This window comes from Rutilus rutilus, assembly GCF_951802725.1.
Source record: "Rutilus rutilus genome assembly, chromosome: 9".
Classification (NCBI taxonomy): Eukaryota; Metazoa; Chordata; class Actinopteri; order Cypriniformes; family Leuciscidae; genus Rutilus; species Rutilus rutilus.
In genome coordinates, this window is record NC_140223.1 from 27091425 (window position 1) to 27110966 (window position 19542).

At 39.2% G+C, this 19542-nt stretch overlaps 1 protein-coding gene across 2 annotated transcripts in view; it reads left to right on the forward strand.

Annotated features, from left to right (window-relative positions):
- Positions 1–982: 982 nt before the first annotated feature.
- The window catches only part of nyap2a (neuronal tyrosine-phosphorylated phosphoinositide-3-kinase adaptor 2a), a 39479-nt gene continuing 20919 nt past the window's right edge, over positions 983–19542 (forward strand). Inside the window, exons 1-3 of one of the 2 annotated variants that reach the window (XM_084418110.1) lie at positions 983–1643; positions 5234–5454; positions 14686–14993. In XM_084418110.1, coding sequence (XP_084274236.1) covers positions 5258–5454; positions 14686–14993 — 505 coding nt within the window. In that variant the 5' untranslated portion in view covers positions 983–1643; positions 5234–5257. Of the gene's footprint in view, positions 1644–5095; positions 5455–14685; positions 14994–19542 lie in introns of those variants that run through there. The other variant, XM_084418111.1, reaches the window with a different exon arrangement.

The following is a 19542-nucleotide window of genomic DNA, read 5'->3' on the forward strand; positions in this document are numbered from 1 at the left end:
ACTCCAGCAGCTAAAGAAAGTGATCTGTTATCTCTATTCAGCTCCTAATGTCAGCTAGTTCTGAACACAAAAGAGACACATATCTGGTGTGTGTGTGTGTGTGTGTGTGTGTGTGTGTGTGTGTGTGTGTGTGTGTGTGTGTGTGTGTGTGTGTGTGTGTGTGTGTGTGTGTGTGTGAATACAGACATCAGCATATCCTGATCTCAGTTTATGTGTGTGTGTGTGTGTGTGTGTGTGTGTGTGTGTGTGTGTGTGTGTGTGTGTGTGTGTGTGTGTGTGTGTGTGTGTGTGTGTGTGTGTGTGTGTGTGTGTGTGTGTGTGTGTACAGTGTGTGTTAATATCATGGGACGAGTGATTGATGGACAAAATTCCCCAGATGGACATTCATTCCATACACAGAAAGGAGAGGAGAGGCAAGCAAAGATATAAAATGTACTTACACAACATAAAAATATTATTTTAGAGCATATTTTATAGCCATTTGTTTACCATGGCCGTGGGTTTTCCGGCAGAATTGGGGTACTTTTACACTGTTGATGCAGGTTGTTTTTCTTTCCCACGGGTTGAAGCAACCCCCCTTTGTTCGACCAATGGCAGAATCAGAAAACCTGTTTGAGAATAGACATTATTTTTAGTGCAGAAATTACATACTTCATCATTAAACACCAAAACACAAATACATACACCCATATTTGACTGCCTTTTGAGTGTTTTGTATCAGACAGTGTAGTTGCCCTGGTGATAACATTGTAAGGGCAGAGGTCATGCCCTCAAGAGAGGACTGTCACACACACAACCGTTCTAACTCACTCTCTCTCTCTTTCTTTCAGAACCATGGACAGCTCTAAGCGAGCAACACGATTGGTTGAGAGACATAGGGGCTGCAGAGAAAGAGAGAGAGAGAGAGAGAGAGAGAGAGAGGATCACCAGGGGATGGAGTGAGTAAGCAGTGAGGGTTGGAGAGAGCTGGAGGGAAGGAGATCAGTGGAAAAAAAAGGATAGAGGAACTTCAAGAAAAGACAGATGCTATAGCTCTTCTCCTTGCCTACTGACGCCTGAGCTGGGTTCATCGCTGCGTGTGTGTGACGCGCATGTGTGTGTGTGTGTGTGTGTGTGTGACGGCAACCGCGGCAGCAGCAGCAGGGGAGGACGGATCAAAGAGATTGTAGGACACGATGCATTTAGCTGCCTAACGTCTCTACGCACACACTGCAGCCAGCAAAAGGAGAACACGCTCATACTACGCGCATCCGCACGCAGCCCACCCCACACACACACACACACACACACCACGCGTGTGTGGGGACAGCGCAGATGAAACAACCACCAAAAGGAGGTGTGGATCATTCCAGAAGCGTTTGGTAGGGGAGGGGACAGCCTTGGTGGCCGTAGCCCAGCAGGAGCGGTCGTAGGTGGGCAAGGGTCGGACAGTTTTCTTCAGAGCTCTGGAAACGCCAAAGATGGACATGTCCTTCATCTCTCTCCTCCTCACGGCAGTGTCTGCTTCCTCCGAGCCACATCGCTGTCGCCGGGCTTGTCTGTCAGCCGTGTGCGTGTCCGCAGGGGGATTCGATAACGTGCTGTGTTGAGAAACGCACACTCAGAACACACCTGGAGATCAGCTGTTCCGATTAACTGATACCGTGAGTGTAACCATGTGTGTGTCTCCATCCAGATGTTTTTTTAGTTTTTTTTTCATATTGACATCTTGTCCTTTTCTTTATCTTCATCAGTTCTTCATCTTCCGTGTGACAGAAAGAGTCAAACTGAGCATCAGCGGATTGTTTGGGATCCAAATCACCATATTACCCACAATTCCCATCAACATTTCCAGATTCATTCATGATTCAACCTCTTTTTTGGCATCTGTACAGCTTGAGATCCATCTTACAAATTTCAGTGAAATTACTATTCAATGAAAATGATGTTATTTACTCACCCTCATGTCATTTTAAACCTGTTTGACTTTATTTGTTAGAGACATTTCTGTGGAACATAAATGGGGATATTCTGAATGTGAAAAATGACCAGTGTTTTTGGTCCATAAAATGAAAGTCAAATGTTGTTAGAACCTCAGTGTTCTTCAGAATATCTTCTTTTTTTCTATAGAAGAAATACAGTCAAATAGGTTTGGAACGACATCATTTTTGGGCGAGCTATGCCTAATGAGAGTGTGCCTTGTGAAAATCGTTACATCTGATTGGTTATTGGTGTATTTTCATGGTTCCAGTGACTGTCTTGTGTTCTAATGGTTCTGGATCTACTTACATTTGGCCTGTTGTGTGTGTTTGAAGGCTATTTCTATGCCTTAGTTATGAATTGCCACTGTTAATGTTGTGGTGGTGAATTACAGATCAATGAAATGAATGCTAAACTCTACTCACCGAGATCCATTGATGTGGTGCTGTGGTCTTGCTGACCTATTTTGTGCATGCGTGCGTGTGTGTGAGTGCCAGCAATGGGAATATGGCATCTTGCCACCTCATCACTCTGAAAAAAGAGACTTAGTATTAGATGTTTTATTAAAATCCATACAATCACATACACAAATGGTTATAAAACATAATCCTGAAACATGATCCATCTGCAGCAAACATCTACAGAGTAGAGGAGAAGAATATCGTGTTTCATGCTTTCGGCATTACATCAGACACACACACACACACACACACACACACACACATGGTAGGGATATCACGCCTGCCAGTGTAAAGCGGAACTAATGCATCTTCAGCACAGAATTAGGTTCCCAGCTTCCTGCATTATGTCAGCGCACTAGGATACTGTTGCCTGGAAACCCACAGTTCCTTCTCCTCACATTCCATTTATAGTATACAGCTGTGTGTCCCTGTGTAAGTAAAAGTGTTTGTGTTGGCATCTACGGGCATGTGCAGGTGTGTGTGTGTGTGCGTGTGTGTGTTTGTTTGCTCTCATGGGTGTGTAAAGAAGTGTGTGGAAGATGTTTAATGGAGGAAAGGCAGATGAGTAAGTGGGATTGTGACTGAGGAAGGGAATTGAGAGAGAGGGAGACAATCTGAGATCAGAGTCTATATTAAGACATGCTGAATAATACAACAGAGAACAGAGCACTGGATGACTGATCTTCCCAAAGTTGTAAAAATAAACTTGACATACTCTCTCTCTCTCTCACACAACCACAGGCTGAAAATTATTTATCAATGTATAGTGTACAGTGTTTGAGAGCATGTAGAAAAAAAAAAAAAAAACAGTAGGATGAAACAAGACCTGTAAGTGGCACATAATGTTGGGCCAGATGTTACTACTGTTTGCATGTAATGTTAAGTAACTGACTGATCTTACTAGTCTTAACCGGTTTATATACTTTGTGGGCAAAATTGTCCCCAGAAGTTAGTGATGAGTAGACAGAGAGAAGGATGGATGGGTGGATGGACTGAACAATAAATGTATGGATGATGAAGGGATGGATGGATGGATGGATGGATGGATTGACTGAACAATAGATGGATGAATGGATGGAGGGATGATGAAGGGATGGATGGATGATGAAGGGATGGATGGAGGGATGATGAAGAGATGGATTGACTGAACAATAGATGGATGGATGGATGGATGGATAGATTGACTGAACAATAGATGGATGAATGGATGGAGGGATGATGAAGGGATGAAGGGATGATGAAGAGATGGATTGACTGAACAATAGATGGATGGATGGATGGATGATGAAGAGATGGATTGACTGAACAATAGATGGATGGATGGAGGGATGGATGGATGGATTGACTGAACAATAGATGGATGGATGAAGGGATGGATGGATTGACTGAACAATAAATGGATGGATGATGGATGGAGGTATAGATGGAGGGATGGATGGATTGACTGAACAATAGATGGATGGAGGTATAGATGGAGGGATGGATGGATTGACTGAACAATAGATGGATGGATGATGGAGGAATGGATTGACTGAACAATTGATGGATGGATGAACGGATGGATGGATTGACTGAACAATAAATGGATGGATGATGGATGGAGGTATAGATTGAGGGATGGATGGATTGACTGAACAATAGATGGATGGATGATGGAGGAATGGATTGACTGAACAATTGATGGATGGATGAACGGATGGATGGATTGACTGAACAATAAATGGATGGATGATGGATGGAGGTATAGATTGAGGGATGGATGGATTGACTGAACAATAGATGGATGGATGATGGAGGAATGGATTGACTGAACAATTGATGGATGGATGGAGGGATGAAGGGATGCATGGATTGACTGAACAATAAATGGATGGATGATGGATGGAGGTATAGATGGAGGGATGGATGGAGGTATAGATTGAGGGATGGATGGATTGACTGAACAATAGATGGATGGATGATGGAGGAATGGATTGACTGAACAATTGATGGATGGATGGAGGGATGAAGGGATGGATGGATTGACTGAACAATAAATGGATGGATGATGGATGGAGGTATAGATGGAGGGATGGATGGATTGACTGAATGATAGATAGACATTCACTTTATTCACTTTACACTTTATTCATTTTGTTTGTCTTATCTATCCTTCCATCCATGTCTATCTACAGTTTCTATGGACTGAACAATAGATGGATAGATGATGAAGGGATGGATTGACTTAACCGGTGTATATACTTTGTGGGCAAAATTGTCACCAGAAGTTAGTGATAAGTAGACAGACAGAACGATGGATGGATGGATGGATGGATGGACTGAACAATAGATAGATAGATAGAACAATGGATGGAAAGATAAGACAGACAAACAAAGTGAATAATGTGCTTTTATTATATTAGGGTTTGTTTGTCAGTAGAAATTATAATTAGCTGTATTAATAAATAATCTGAATCTGTGTTATATCTTCATTTGGATAGCTATGTAAACATGTGCGTTAAACGTGCTAGCTCTTGCCCTTTCCCTGCAGTGAATCATGCTCTTCAGTGTTAAAGGATAACAAATTCCCCAGAGAACCACATGCTAGTGTGTGTGTGTGTGTGTGTGTGTGTGTGTGTGTGTGTGTGTGTGTGTGTGTGTGTGTGTGTGTGTGTGTGTGTGTGTGTGTGTGTGTGTGTGTGCGTGCGCATACATCCCACCTGTACCTCCGAAGTTCATTGTGTTTTTCTATAAAGAACAAGCTCTCAAGAGGACAGTATGACATTGTGTGTGAGACACTCATGTCTCTCTCTCTCTCTTCATCTGTCTTTCAGGCAGTCTCTCTGCTGTGCTGAAGGATGGATTCAGGGGAGGACGAGTGCACCCGTTTCCTACAGTACGTGGAGGACAGTGGTCTGAGGCCGTATGACGAGCTGGTTATCCAGAACGCCTCTGACATCGCTCGAGAGAGCGACCGCGTCCGCAACCACACACAATGGACATACCTACAGGAGAAAAACCAGAAGAAGAGACGGCAGGAGGAAGCTATCAAGAGGTACACACTCATGGCTTGAGATAGACTGATACAAATGTGAATATTGCACATAATTAATGCTATTGGCTATTACTCTTGTACATACTTAGGGATTTGAACAAACCCCCTAAATCAAAGTATATAATTCAGACTGCAGCTCGTACTGCACTGTTTTTGCATTAAAGTGATCAGACTTATCATTTTCACCTGGCAAACAATAAAATAGGCAGAAATATCCCAGAGATGCACATTGAAGGATATGTAGGAACTAGAATATCATGGAGACCTGGCAACCACCAAGAACACCTTAGCAACACCTTAGCAACCACCCAGAATGCCTCAACCTTTTTAACTTGAAGGCCCCTGTTGTCCGACACGCATATATGCTAACTTTTTTATTGATATATTAAATGAACATATATTAGAGTTAGATTATTTAGAATATATTAATAATAATTGATTAATTTAAATATTTTTAAGTCATCCTGAGGCCCCCAAGTTGGCCCCGCTTCTTTAACAAATACATTGCACCTCGACATAATGTCAGTGAGTTTCTTAATGAACAAGCACCACTCACAATTTCTTAAGAAAATGTAAACGTCTAGTTAATATTAATGCCACTAGTATGTTGTGCTCTTTTTTTGAGATTTGTTTGTCGGCCACATGTGCAGAGAGAGAGAGCGAGTGAGAGAGGCAGGGAGATAAAGGTCACTGGTCCTGAGCTCATAAAGTCAATGAGGAAATAGCTGGATATTAGAGAGACAAACACAGAGTCAATGAAAACCTTTGGCCATTATGGTGTGTGTGTGTCTGTGAAAAGAGAGTGACAGAGAGTAATTTAGAACAGACATTTCAGCCAATCTAATAAAAGACAGACACAAAAGGATGCTCTGATTTATCTAACAGCGGCCCGAGGTGTAAGTGTGTGTGTGTAATTATATTCCACTGCATTTGTATTCTCCTTTATTGTTATTTTGACTTCTATGTAGCTAAATTTGGATCCACAAAATGATGTATGCAACCTATTTTACTTCAGCAGTGATGTATTTCTGAGGGGAAAAGCTTATTAAATTATATTAACTGATATTCAAATAATATATATCCAAGTGTAATTATAGGAAATCTCGGCAAACAAATCTCGATTGTTTATATCGTCACAAAATGTAAACTGTTTTATCACACAGCTCTCAAGTTGGATATATATTATTCACATATATACAGTACATTCACATAGCGATATATACTAGCAAATAATCTCAACAGCCTGATTTTTGGGATATAAGTTGGATATACAAGTATGCTCAACTTGATCCACATAAATACAGTGTACTTGCATAGGGAGATATATACTATAGCATATCTCAACTGCTTGATTGCTTGTATCGTCGCAAAATTTAAACTATATTATAATATCACTAAATGTGACTATAACTAGGGGTGGTCGATATGAGTAATTTTATTTCACGATAACTGTATATATCGTTATTCAAAGTTTTTTTGTTGTTGATACCATTGAAATTTCATAAATCTCCAACTTCAATATCACAAATACTAAAAAAACTAATACTAGCCTAACTAACATAAGTAAAAAAAGAAAATGAACTGTCAAGCTTACTAAAGACAAGTAAACAGTCAATAGGACAAAAAACTACAGTAGAACTACAATGGATTTTGACACGTAAGTGTGTGTATTTGACCGTACAAGTGTCAAAGGCGTCAAAAAGAACTGTATGAACAGCGGCTTTATGTGCGTGCATTTCAGGTGTGTGCGCTCCGAAACAAAAATGAGTTCTCTTTTGCTGCTTATTGTGCTTGAATGGTTTAAAATCACTTGTTTTTAAACCACAAGGCTTAAAAATTAATTGAAATGATAAGCTTTCGTGACGGCGCAGCACGGGAACGTCACGTCTGCGTAACCCCGATTGAGACTATAGTCCGAAATCTCACCCCTAATAAGGCATGAAGATATTAAGATATTATAAACAACATCATGAAACAAGCGCTATTTAATTTGACTTGACTTTCATTTCACATTCCTTTACTCTGCCTGCCTGCTTCATTCCACTTTTATCCTTCCGCTCTCTCTTTATCAGCAACTTGTCCTCTCAACCCCCTCATTTTCCCCTTTAACCCTACATTTCCTCCTGTTTGTACCCTGTAATCGAACCTCAAATTCTTTCCTCCTCTTTAGCATCTCTCTGAGAGGTCTGAGTGGTTGCCCTCTTTTCATACAGCTTGGGTCCTCTTACAACAGGAATGGGGCGTAAGTGGGGTGTTCTTCATGAGGAGAGGAGGTCAATGACACACACACACACACACACACACACTGAGTGATCGAGTTCATCTGTGGTTTTCTCTCTCTTGGAGGCGTTTTAGTGAGATTAAACTATCAGGATTACAGAATGCAGATGAAATTTCATTAATATAACTCATGAAAGAGGATCAAAACACACACATATGAACACTGACAGTGGGAGGGCCTAAAGTCACACCTCCTTAGACTGGAGAGGGAAAAAACAGGGTCTGTCACCATGGAGACAGAGGGGTGAGTTTCTATGGCAACAGTGGGCTTGGTCCTCGTCTCCCTCTCTCTAAATTTAGACTGCTGGCCCCTGAGGACACATGCACACACTCCCTTGAAACACACAACAAAAACCAGGTTTGTATGTGTCACTCAACTGTTATCACACACATAGAAAAACCCATTCAAGGACACACAATGGAATATCTGGATCTGATGGCCTTAAGGGACCTACATAATACTATCAATCCTGTTATAACTCACCTCACTCTCATATATGTGTGTGTGTGTGCATGTTGATGAGGCTTAAAATGAATTTGAATATGATTGGATTGGGAAATGAATATGAATTTATATGCACAAAATGTTCTATAGATACACCTACGAATGTTTCTCTATAAGCAAACAATTATGTATACAAGTATGTATTATGAGTTTTTCTATACCATACTTCAATTAAGACAAGCAAACTTTCTTTGTTGTGGTGTTAAAACAGGTTGGTGAATCTCACAAAGAAATGTCCAGGTTATATTTTACCCTGAAAATAAGAAATTATTATACATTAATTAAATGTATTTTAGGATAATTAAGCTTTTTTTCCAATATGAAAAAATTCATTTTCATAACATTAACAATTTTTATATCATTACTGTAATGAAGTAATGAAGTAATAAAAAAATTCATTTTGTAAACTCAAAATAATAATAAAGGTAATGAATCCACTGGAGGCAAGTTGAACTGAACCCATTCTCAGATTTATTTAACAAAACTTGATCAAAACAAATGCAAATTAAACAAAGACTTGACTTAAACCATTAACTTAACTTTAACAAACATAAAGGGCCCTATCTTACACCCGGCGCGATGCAAGTGTTTTTTGCTAGTTTCAGTCCGACGCAGTTATCATTTTCATGTCCTGCACCACGTTGTTTAAATAGCAAATGCATTTGCGCCCATTTGTGCGCCCATGGGCGTGCTGGTCTGAAAATGAGGTGTGTTCTGGCGCATTGTTGGCTATTTTGAGGCAACAGAAATAGACTGTGCCATTGACCAACTGAAACCTGGTCTAAAGTCAATGGCGCAATATTTTTTGTGTTATTTAAAGAGGCGTTAGTAATGTGCGCCTATAAGCGGGTCCACAACGCACATACACTCTGTTTATTAAACACACAGGGACGCACAGCAGCACACCAAATATTAAAATAAAAAGGATTACAATGTAAAAAATTATTATTGTGTACATAAAAATATGGTGGAATCCGGCTTGTCCCGTAGATGGTCTGCTTGTGAACTTTTACCTCGCGCACGAGTAGTTCCGTTTGCGCTCTGGAGACGGTTTCGGCCTTTCCACTATCAAATTCCGTCATGTAAATAGTGAATCTGCCATGGCGTGAGCGCAACTGGCATTTAAAGGGAATGGGAGATGAGACTCTGATTGGTTTAACGCACGTAAATCCCAAAACACACCCATTACTCATTATGAGAACAGGGACAACCCTTTAGACCATGCGCCTGGTGCACCGACCATTTTTCCTGTTGTTAAACTAGCAAAAGTGGATTCGGACACACCCTAAGTGAACTTGCGCCCTGCGCTTTAGACCATGCGCTTAAATCGTTAAAATAGGGCCCAAAGTCACAAAACAGCAGATACAGAAACAAAGCTTGACACCAGACAATGGGAATATGAGGGCTATATCACATCACTAATGACTTAAGACACATCTGAAAGCAATGAACAATGAGCCAATGACAAAACAGAAAAGAGAACCACACGACTAGAACAATCAATGAAAACATAACACATGAACCAATTAAGGGCAGCACATGACATGATCACTTGAGGAACAAGAGAATCACATGACATGAACAAGATGGCCAAACAAGACACAAAAAGTCCAGTAGGGTGGCGGAGCAGAGGAGGTCCAGGGGGAGGAATGGAGAGCCAGGCCCATGAAGAGGATGAGGCCGTGGAGCAGTGGTGAGTCTGGAAGATGGGGTGAAGGACCAAAAGATGGAAAATCAGGTGGTCGTGGTGAGGCCAGTGGAGATGGAAACCATCAGGGCAGTGCTGGTGGAGCAAGAACCTGGGCAAGTCCTTCTATCAGTGACATGGGGCATAGACAGTGGAACGGCCTCCAATGGGCATGACATGGCAGGAAGAGAGTTCATAAGCGGTGGTCTACCAGAAGCACTGTGGATAATGGGATGACTGCCGGGACCACCAGACTTGGACTTGGGACCACTGAACTAGACCTACTCGCCGCTCGCACTGACCTCAGTTGTGGATCCATAACACTGGCGGTTAGTCTTGTCCATCCAGTGACGCTGGTGCTTGGGTACTATGACCACTAGCCTAGTCTTCTACTAGTAATAGTCTATGGTCTTCATTGGCTGCCCTCAAACAACGTCTACTTTGACCTGCCCTAAAACACTATAGCATCGTGTTGTGTACATGTCGAGAAGACACAGTTTTGTGCTCTGGTGAGGAATTACAGTTGCAACATCTCATAATTTACGACAAACTGAGTACCGTATCACCGAGAAACGTCCTGCTCAAGTAAGTCGTCCTTATATAATTTAAAAATATAATTTATTTTTTTATTTTGGGATAAATAATAACCTGGACATTTCTTGACAGTTGTTAGATTCATCATAGTAGTAGTAGTAGTAGTAGTTGTGTGTGTGTGTGTGTGTGTGTACATGTGTGTGTTTGTACATGTGTGCATCTTTACTGTATTGTAGAGGGAGTGGGTGAACTGTCTAACACAGCTTTCCAGATATTAATGACAATTCATGTTCAATAAATTGCCTGGAAATAGTTTTGACATGGTTGCCATAGCAGCAGCCAGAAGCCCTGAAAGCAATTTAGTGTCTAACCGAAACCGCAGTCAATGGTATCGTCTACACTGCCATAAACAGTGTCCCTACGACCTGACGTAAACATCTTTGAGGAAACAATCTACAGACATCCTTAGATCAATAACATTGGCATTAACATATCAGTGAAGGTCAAGAAAAGGTCACTTTGATGCATGATAGAAGGATGAGAGAGGAAAACAGTCATATTACTTAAGAGAGCTGTCTCTGGATGAAAAGGCAAGACAAAAAAGGTGAAAGGGGTGGAAAAGAAAGAGAGAGGCTGACAAAAATATTTAAAAATGACTCAAAGCATGCAAGGAAAAAATATTGCAGGATAAAGATTGGAGACAAGGATGAGAGGTTGATGTATTAGAGCAGGGCTGATGGGTGTGAACCGCTGGACAGGCAAAGACAGAAGTTTATTTACTGAGCTCTGATCAATACAGACAAACATAACACAGTACTGCACACACACACACACACACACACAGCATACAGAGCGGCACACCTGCTTCTCTCTGCGTCCATAGAGACTAGTTTGTGTTTGAAACAGAAAGATACAAAACCGTCAATACTGTTAATAGATCAGATGCATGTATGTGTGTACAATATTTCATACAAATTTTCATCATATTTCGTGTTCATTGTAGCATGCAAAAATCAGTGCATACTCTGTATCTACGTATACAGGCAAACTATAGTCACTGCTAACTCTTTAAATCCAAGCTTAACTGCTACTCTCATGACCTTTAACCCTTCACATACACACGTTTGACATTCTGTAATGGAAGAGACTTTCCATATAAATCCATATATTGAATTATACTGAGTGAATGATATTTTATATCCCCTAACCCTACCCTTAATCCCGCACACAAACCTTTCAGCATTTTCATTAAGACATTATTTATTATGTTTATTAAGCTATTTTTCATTAGCTGCTTCCCACAATTTAAGTGATTTCTGGTTTTACTACCTTGTGGGGAAATTTGCTCCACACAATCTAGGCGAAACCTCACACTCATACGCACACAGACAAGCACCAAACTAGTCATTATAAACTAGCCTGGACCAACATACTGTAGGAGTTCATGCTGGTCTAAGCTGGTGTTGTCAGCAGGAATAGTAAGCACTATACAGTAGTGTGCTAATGTGAACATCCATCAGTGAGGTGATCGAGTCACCATAATGAGCTAGTCTAACTGAAATGATGCAGCATATTTTTCTGAGGATAAAAGAGGAATGTGTAGGCTTTTAAAACAGGGGGGTTTGAAGGACAACATACTTGTTTTTTAGGCTCTTTCTGTAATACAAAATAGCAGACTAGTGTACACCACCGTTCAAAAGTTTTGGATTGGTACTTTTAATTTAGACAGTAATATTGTGAAATATTATTACAATTTAAAATAACCATCTACTCTTTGAATATATCTGTAAAATGTCATTTATTCCTGTGATGTTAAAGCTGCATTTTCAGCATCATTACTCCAGTCTTCAGTGTCACATGATCCTTCAGAAATCAATAGGCACATTTTCTTTCTAAAGCACACTTAAAAGCCAGTGCTGACCATTCTAATGTTGATTTTCTGCTCAAGAAACATTTATTATTATTATCAATGTTGCAAATAGTTGTGCTGCTTAATATTTTTATGGAAACCATGACACATTTTTTAGCATTCTTTGCAAAGTTCAAAAGAACAGCATTTATTTGAAATCAAAATATTTAGTAATATTATAAAAGTCTGTACTGTCACTTAGGCATCCTTGCTGAATAAAACCTATTAATTCATTTAAAAAAAAAAAAAACTTTTTGAGTGTGTAATAGTGGTGGACAAAGACATTTTTTTGAAGGTACGAGACTGTTTGCTGGCGTATAGTCTTTCAACTGAAACCTCGATTCGTTTTTTTTCATGGGCATTGCAATGTTAATTGTTTAATCACATTAATCGGCATAATCAGCATTTTAATGTAACGTGAAAAGAGATGTGGAAAAAAGGCGTGACTACAAATGATTCGCCACTCAAGACGTGTGTGTGAAGTGTGACAACTGAAAGGGAGGGAAAATTTGCAGACTGTGCAAGAAAGACGAGAGAGATGCACTGCAAAAAAATGTTGCTGCCTTAAATTAAGTACAATCAACTTGGATGTTCGAGTCATTTCAACTTAAATTGCATTAAACTGACTTTAAACAATGAGTTGATTCTTGTATAACTTATAAAATAAAGTTGACAATTGCTTGACTTATTTTGATGAGTTAAAGCAATGTAAAAACATATGTTGTCATAACTTATTGATCATATTATTTTTTACTGTGTGACAACACATGAATGAAAGGATGGAAATAGAGAACGAGAGAGAGGATGTGGAGAGATGAGGGACGGTGGTGCAGTGAAGTTGGCAGACAGACTCTCAATCATTCTTTATGAGCCACCACAGCACCACACCCTCCCCTCTGATTACACACTCGCTGTGTGTGTGTGTGTGTGTGTGTGTGTGTGTGTGTGTGTGTGTGTGTGTGTGTGTGTGTGAGAGTGAGTGAATGGTTACTTAAAGACAACGTGAGTAAATCCTGTCTGCCCTTTAGTATGATTAGTTTTCCTCAGAGAGAGAGAGAGAGAGAATTTGAGAGACAGCAATTGAACTGACTGCCCCCTTTTCTCTCTCTCTCTCTCTCTCTCTCTCCCTCTCTCTCTTGCTCGCTCACACTCTTTCTCATGAACAGACAGATGAAAGTAACTCAATTTTTATGGGATATTCGGCGCAGAAATCATCTTAAAATCCAGCCAAATTGCTCTGAATTGGATTATGCAGAAATGACTTTTAGGCAAGATAGATTCATGAAGTTATGAGGGAACAGATAGATGGATGAAGTGAATTCGCCTTTCCTCAGTAACATTCTTACATTTAAAACGTGGAATATTTTGCCACATATGTATTGCTTAATGCGATAGGTAAGATTTTCTTATCTCTGGTGCTCACCAAGACTGCAGTTATTTCATTAAAAATACAGCAAAGTCAGTAATATTGTGAAATGTTATTACGATTTAAAATAACTGTTTTCTACTTTAATATATTTTAAAATGTAATTTATTCCTGTGATGACAAAGTTTAGTTTTCAACATCATTACTTCAGTCTTCAGTGTCACATGATCCTTCAGAAACCATTCTAATATGATGATTTGATGCTGAAAATAGATATGGCACTTTTTTTATTTCAGGATTCTTTGATGAATGTTCAAAAGAACAAAATGTATTTAAAAATAGAAATCTTTTGTAACATTATAAATGTGTTTATAGTCACTTTTGATCAATTTAAGGTATCCTTGCTGAACAAAAGTTAATTTCTTTATAGAAAACTTACCCCAAACTTTTGAACGGTGGTGTAAAAATGTATGTATATAGCATAGTATAGAATAGTATAGTATAGTGTAGTGTAGTGTAGTGTAGTGTAGCATAGCATAGCATAGCATAGCATTGCATAGTATGATACAAGTTCAGTTCAGGGTTTAATAGACCACAACACATAGCCTACCTTCTCAATTTCATTTGCATGAGGATTTTTCTGGTCCTAAATCTCAACACCAATGCTCTGACCTGTACTATGTTCATGTTTGTTTGTGTGCTGTATTCTTTATTCACATTAATGAATGTTGGATTAGTACAGAATACTAACATCTGTACTGGTGTTCGGTCGTTTTGAAGCAAGAAACGAAAACATTTTCTCTATACTGGAACGGTGGTCTGATGGATGCTGAAATCCATCTAGGTTTCATCAAGTATATGGGGTCAAAAGTTCATAGATGGGCGGAGCCATGGCTGGATGCAAATGTAATACTTTGTGAAATGCTAAAATAAAGCCAATCTCTCTTCAGGATTGGTGAGGATGTGGCCCGTGCGACAGAAGGAGGGGGATACGCAGGCAAACACTTTCGTATGGGCTTCATGACGATGCCGGCCCCTCAGGACCGCGTTCCTCCTCCCTGCGGCCTGGGCTTCACCGTACGCTCACAGTCTCTGCACTCGGTGGGAGGGGGAGAGGAGGAGGGGAGTCCCACCTCACGAAAACAGCCCCCGCCCAAACCCAGACGAGATCCCAACACCAAACTCAGCACTTCCTCTGAGACCGTCAACACTGGGCTCAGCACGGGGAAGAGCGGGAAGGAAACAGACAAATGTGATGGTAAATATTTGTGTATATGTAATATGTTAACACTAAGGGCCAGATTTACTAACAGCTTGAACCAGCGCAAACCCTCTCTATGCGTTAAAAATCTGTTGTCAGGATTTTCAAAAAAAATGAGCGCTGAAAAGGCGTGGACAGGGTTATTTTTGCGGCTGACCTTATTGCATATGCATTTGTAGGAGTTTCCCTTTCAGATGCAAAATTGATGGGAGGAGAGTATTGAAATGAATCACGCAAGGTGATTTAACTAAGGTTTGTGCTCGTCAATTTATTGGTATTTGCGCCATTATTTACAGCCCAAAAGGAGCACGTTTTTAAGCAGACACTAACTGGCAGATTTCCTGTGTTCTTTAATTGACATTCAGAATGTAAGTCATTCACGCGCAGAACTTTCCACTCCCATCTGCGCTTTATTTGAATTGCTCTCACGCTAATTTGCCCTGTTTAGTAAATCTGGCCCTAATGTTTTTAGCTACTGTATATGCATGCTTGCGTTTGGAAATGTGTCCGAATGCAATTCATAATGCAATGCAAGTATGTCCCCCCCCCCATCCTTTGGTACCTTTTTGTTGATTAGATCACTCTCCTGTCCTGTTCTCTCACTCTTTCTCCCTCTCAATTATGTAAGCACATCGACCATATAAACATCACAGTAATACTGTGAAATATGACAATGACATATTTTAAAGTTTTATTTTGTGAAATATTATTGTAATTTAAAATAACTTTTTTCTATTTTAATATATTTCAAAGTTTTATTTATTCCTGTGATGGCAATTATTCCTCATGATGTCACATGATCCTTCAGAAACATTCTAATATGCTGATCTGTTGCTCAAAAAATTGCTATGCTGCTTAATATTCTTATAATATACGGTAAGCACATCATCCATATAAACATCACAGTAAAATTGTGAAATATTATTGTGAATATTACAATTTAAAATCATTGTTTTCTATTTTAATATATATTTTCTATTTTAGTAATACGTTTTATTATTGTGAAAGATGACTACAATCAACATGATTTTTTTTCTTAACAAAAAAACATGCATTACAAGACTGAGAAAAGTTGCATCTTTATTTTTTCTCATCACTTCACTATTATATGCAAATCCCCTCTGTTCTGCCATCTCTTTCATGCATGCCTTATTCCCATGGATCATTACACATGCAGAGCTCCACACACACACACACACACACACACACACACACACCAAACCCTCTTCCTCTCTGCAGTCCACATCACACAGAAGAGATAGACAGGAAAGGTGGTACATATTTTATACTATATGAACATATATGCATACAAACAAAGAAATGCACTGTACACCTACAGACAGCAGGGGCGAAACAAAGAAATCATTCAACTTGTTAACAGTAGTAAAGGAAATCTTGTTTTTTTGCTTTATGTCAAGCTTTGTTCTAGAAAAAAATAAAAAATATATAGTTTTATAGCCTAATCTGAAAAGGTAAAATGTATATATTTGTATCAGATTTTACATGGAATTTTATACTGTATAAAAGTGACAGTAAAGACTTTTACATTTGTTACCAAAAATGTAGTTTAAATGCTGATCTTTTGAAGCTTCTATTCATCAAAGTAGTGGCTGCTGCCATCACAGGAATAACTTATATTTTAGAAAACAATTATTTTAAATTGTAATATTTTACAATGTTGCTGTATACTGTTTTGATAATAAGAGACTTCACAGTGCACTTCAAAGTATATATATATATATATATATATATATATGTATGTATGTGTGTGTGTGTGTGTGTGTGTGTGTATATATATTTCTTTTTTTCTGAATACTTGGTTATAAGTGCTCCTCTTAGTGTCAATGACAGTTACGGCAGAAAATAGCATTACCGAGGTGGCCGTCGAGTGGACTGACTTGCTTTGAGAAGGGCTTGATGCACACTTGTACACTGTAATGAGTCAGTGCAGTCTTTTTACATAACAGAAAATGGCTCTTAACATCACAGACACCTGTAATCTATCTTTCTAAGAACAAGTGACATCAACTCTTTCTCCTCCTCTGACTGGTCACCCTGAGCCAGCAAAACACTCTCATTGGTTGCTCGCCGGCTGCAGTGTCATATGAACAGGGGCAACCGTTGCCATGGGCAACAGTCCAGGCCTAAGTGTTTTACCGGTGGCGACAGCTTCAGACAGAATCAACCAAAACACAGATGATGCCTTTCATAAACAAGTTCACGGCTACAAGGTCGACAAGCAGGAGACTTGAGTCGTGATGCGCATACACAACACACACACAAAGATGAAGTGATATAATGTTCCACTGGTGGAACAAATCATGTATACACACACATAGTTCTATTGTAAGCTTATGCAGACAAAATTTTCACGCACACCCTTTAAACTAAATGTGCTGGTCTAGGCTGTTTTATATTATACAGTGAGCAAACGCCCCAACGGACTTTACTATTCCACACACACACTCATTTCCTCACACATTACCCTTCCCTTAACCCTTAACTTGATCTTAACTGATCTCACTCAGAGAGCTTAGCTTTCGAAGTGCTTTTCTTTCCAATTCAAAACAGAAGCACACATTACAACATACCTAACTCCACTCGAGCACTTGACCTCATTTTACAACGTTCAGAAACCTCATTTGGAGTGCATTAACCCTTAAAACATCAACCGGCTCTTTGCGGTGAAATTTGAAACGCAGCCAAACTCACTGTACTATATACAGCACATCATCCTTTTCAGTGTATTCAGCCTCAAACATGTGTAGCCTCATTTTGTAGTTTACTAATATACACTACACTGTTTAAAAGTTTACAGTCAGAAAGAGCAAGTCTCTAATTCTCACTATTTGATCAAAATATATAAATAACAAAATATGTTTTAAAACGCAATTCTTCCTGCGATGCAAAGCTGAATTTTTACTCCAGTCTTGTGTCACATGATCCTTCATAAATCATTCTAAAATGCTGATGAATATGATGATGATGACCTCTTTTTTCGCAATACATTTGTTCTCTTTTCTGCTTTAATGTCGTGCCCAGAGCGTGCATTTAAATTCATATAGGATCATAATGTCTTGATATCCGAGTAATGATGTATACAGAAAGACAGAGATAGTGTTTTTGAGTTTGACGCATTAGCTTGAGGCTCTGTGGTATTTCCACCACACTAAGGGCCAAAGATTATTCCTCCAGAGGAGCCTCAAAGCTCAGCATCTACCCTCCTTCTCTCCTCTCTCTCTCTCTCTCTCTCCCCTGAGCTCCCACACTACACTCCCTCCATCTCTCATCCCTCCTTTACTCTCGTGCCTTCATTTCCCTCCCCACTTTGGCACCATTTCTTGTTTTGCTCATTACTATCCTGTCTTTTATCTCACTTGTTTATGTATTCCCTTTCTCATAGACCCGCCCTCTTTTCTACTTCCTGTTTAATTTCATGCTATAGAAAATTCTCTCTCCATCTCTCCTTTTTCTACCTTTACTGTGACGATACCATGGTACAATGACGGCATTAGATGATCAAACCAGGGTACTATATATATATATCATACTGATTGACTAACTCACTCATATCCAATGATATATACAAGGTATTTCATATACAATGGAATTACCATGTTAGATGTCAAAAAAACATGGTATAACCATGGTACATGTATGAAAAAAATGGTTATACATGGTACTCTACGTATATCTATTATATACCTCTTTTTATATACACTCCATATGATTCCTAATACAAAAAATACCATGGTTTTGCCATGATAGTATCAGATGGTAAAATCATTGTGATTTACCACATTACTGAATGAATACCATATTCACATACATGGTATTTTTACATACAAGGAACTTCAATACAGTCATTAACATAGTACCAAAAAACACAGTATTATAGAAAATTCTCTCTCCATCTGTCTTTCCTTTTTCTACTCAAACGATGGTGATACCATGGTACAATAATAGTAGATGGTAAAACCATGGTACTTTGATATATATCATAGTACTGATTGACTACCATGCTGTACTTCAAAGTATACTATGGACTTACCATCCAAAAAACATGGTATAACGGTACATACAAAATAATAATAATTATTTTAGTAAAAATAATTCAGTACATCTAATTATATCTCATTTCGTACCATGGTACAGTGATGGTATCAGATGGTAAAACCATGGAACGTTGATATCTACCATGGTATTGCTTGATACACGTCCAAAAACATGGAAATGTAGTAGTAGTACCATATTTTTAAAAAATGTGGTACTCTACACACCTCTGATTATATTCCTATTTCTTCCTCCATCAGATCCCTGTGAACGTGAGCATGTGTGATGGCTTGCATGTGTATGTTAGTGAGTGTTATGCTGACCTAGTGTCAGGGGAACATGTATGTCCTACATATAGCACTGATAGAGAGACAGAGCTAGTGACATACATGCAAAACCGTAATAAATCATAACCAGTGTTATCGTATTAAACTTAATGACATGTGGCGTCCCTATAGGCGTATATCTGTGATGCATATCTCATTGGCGAGAC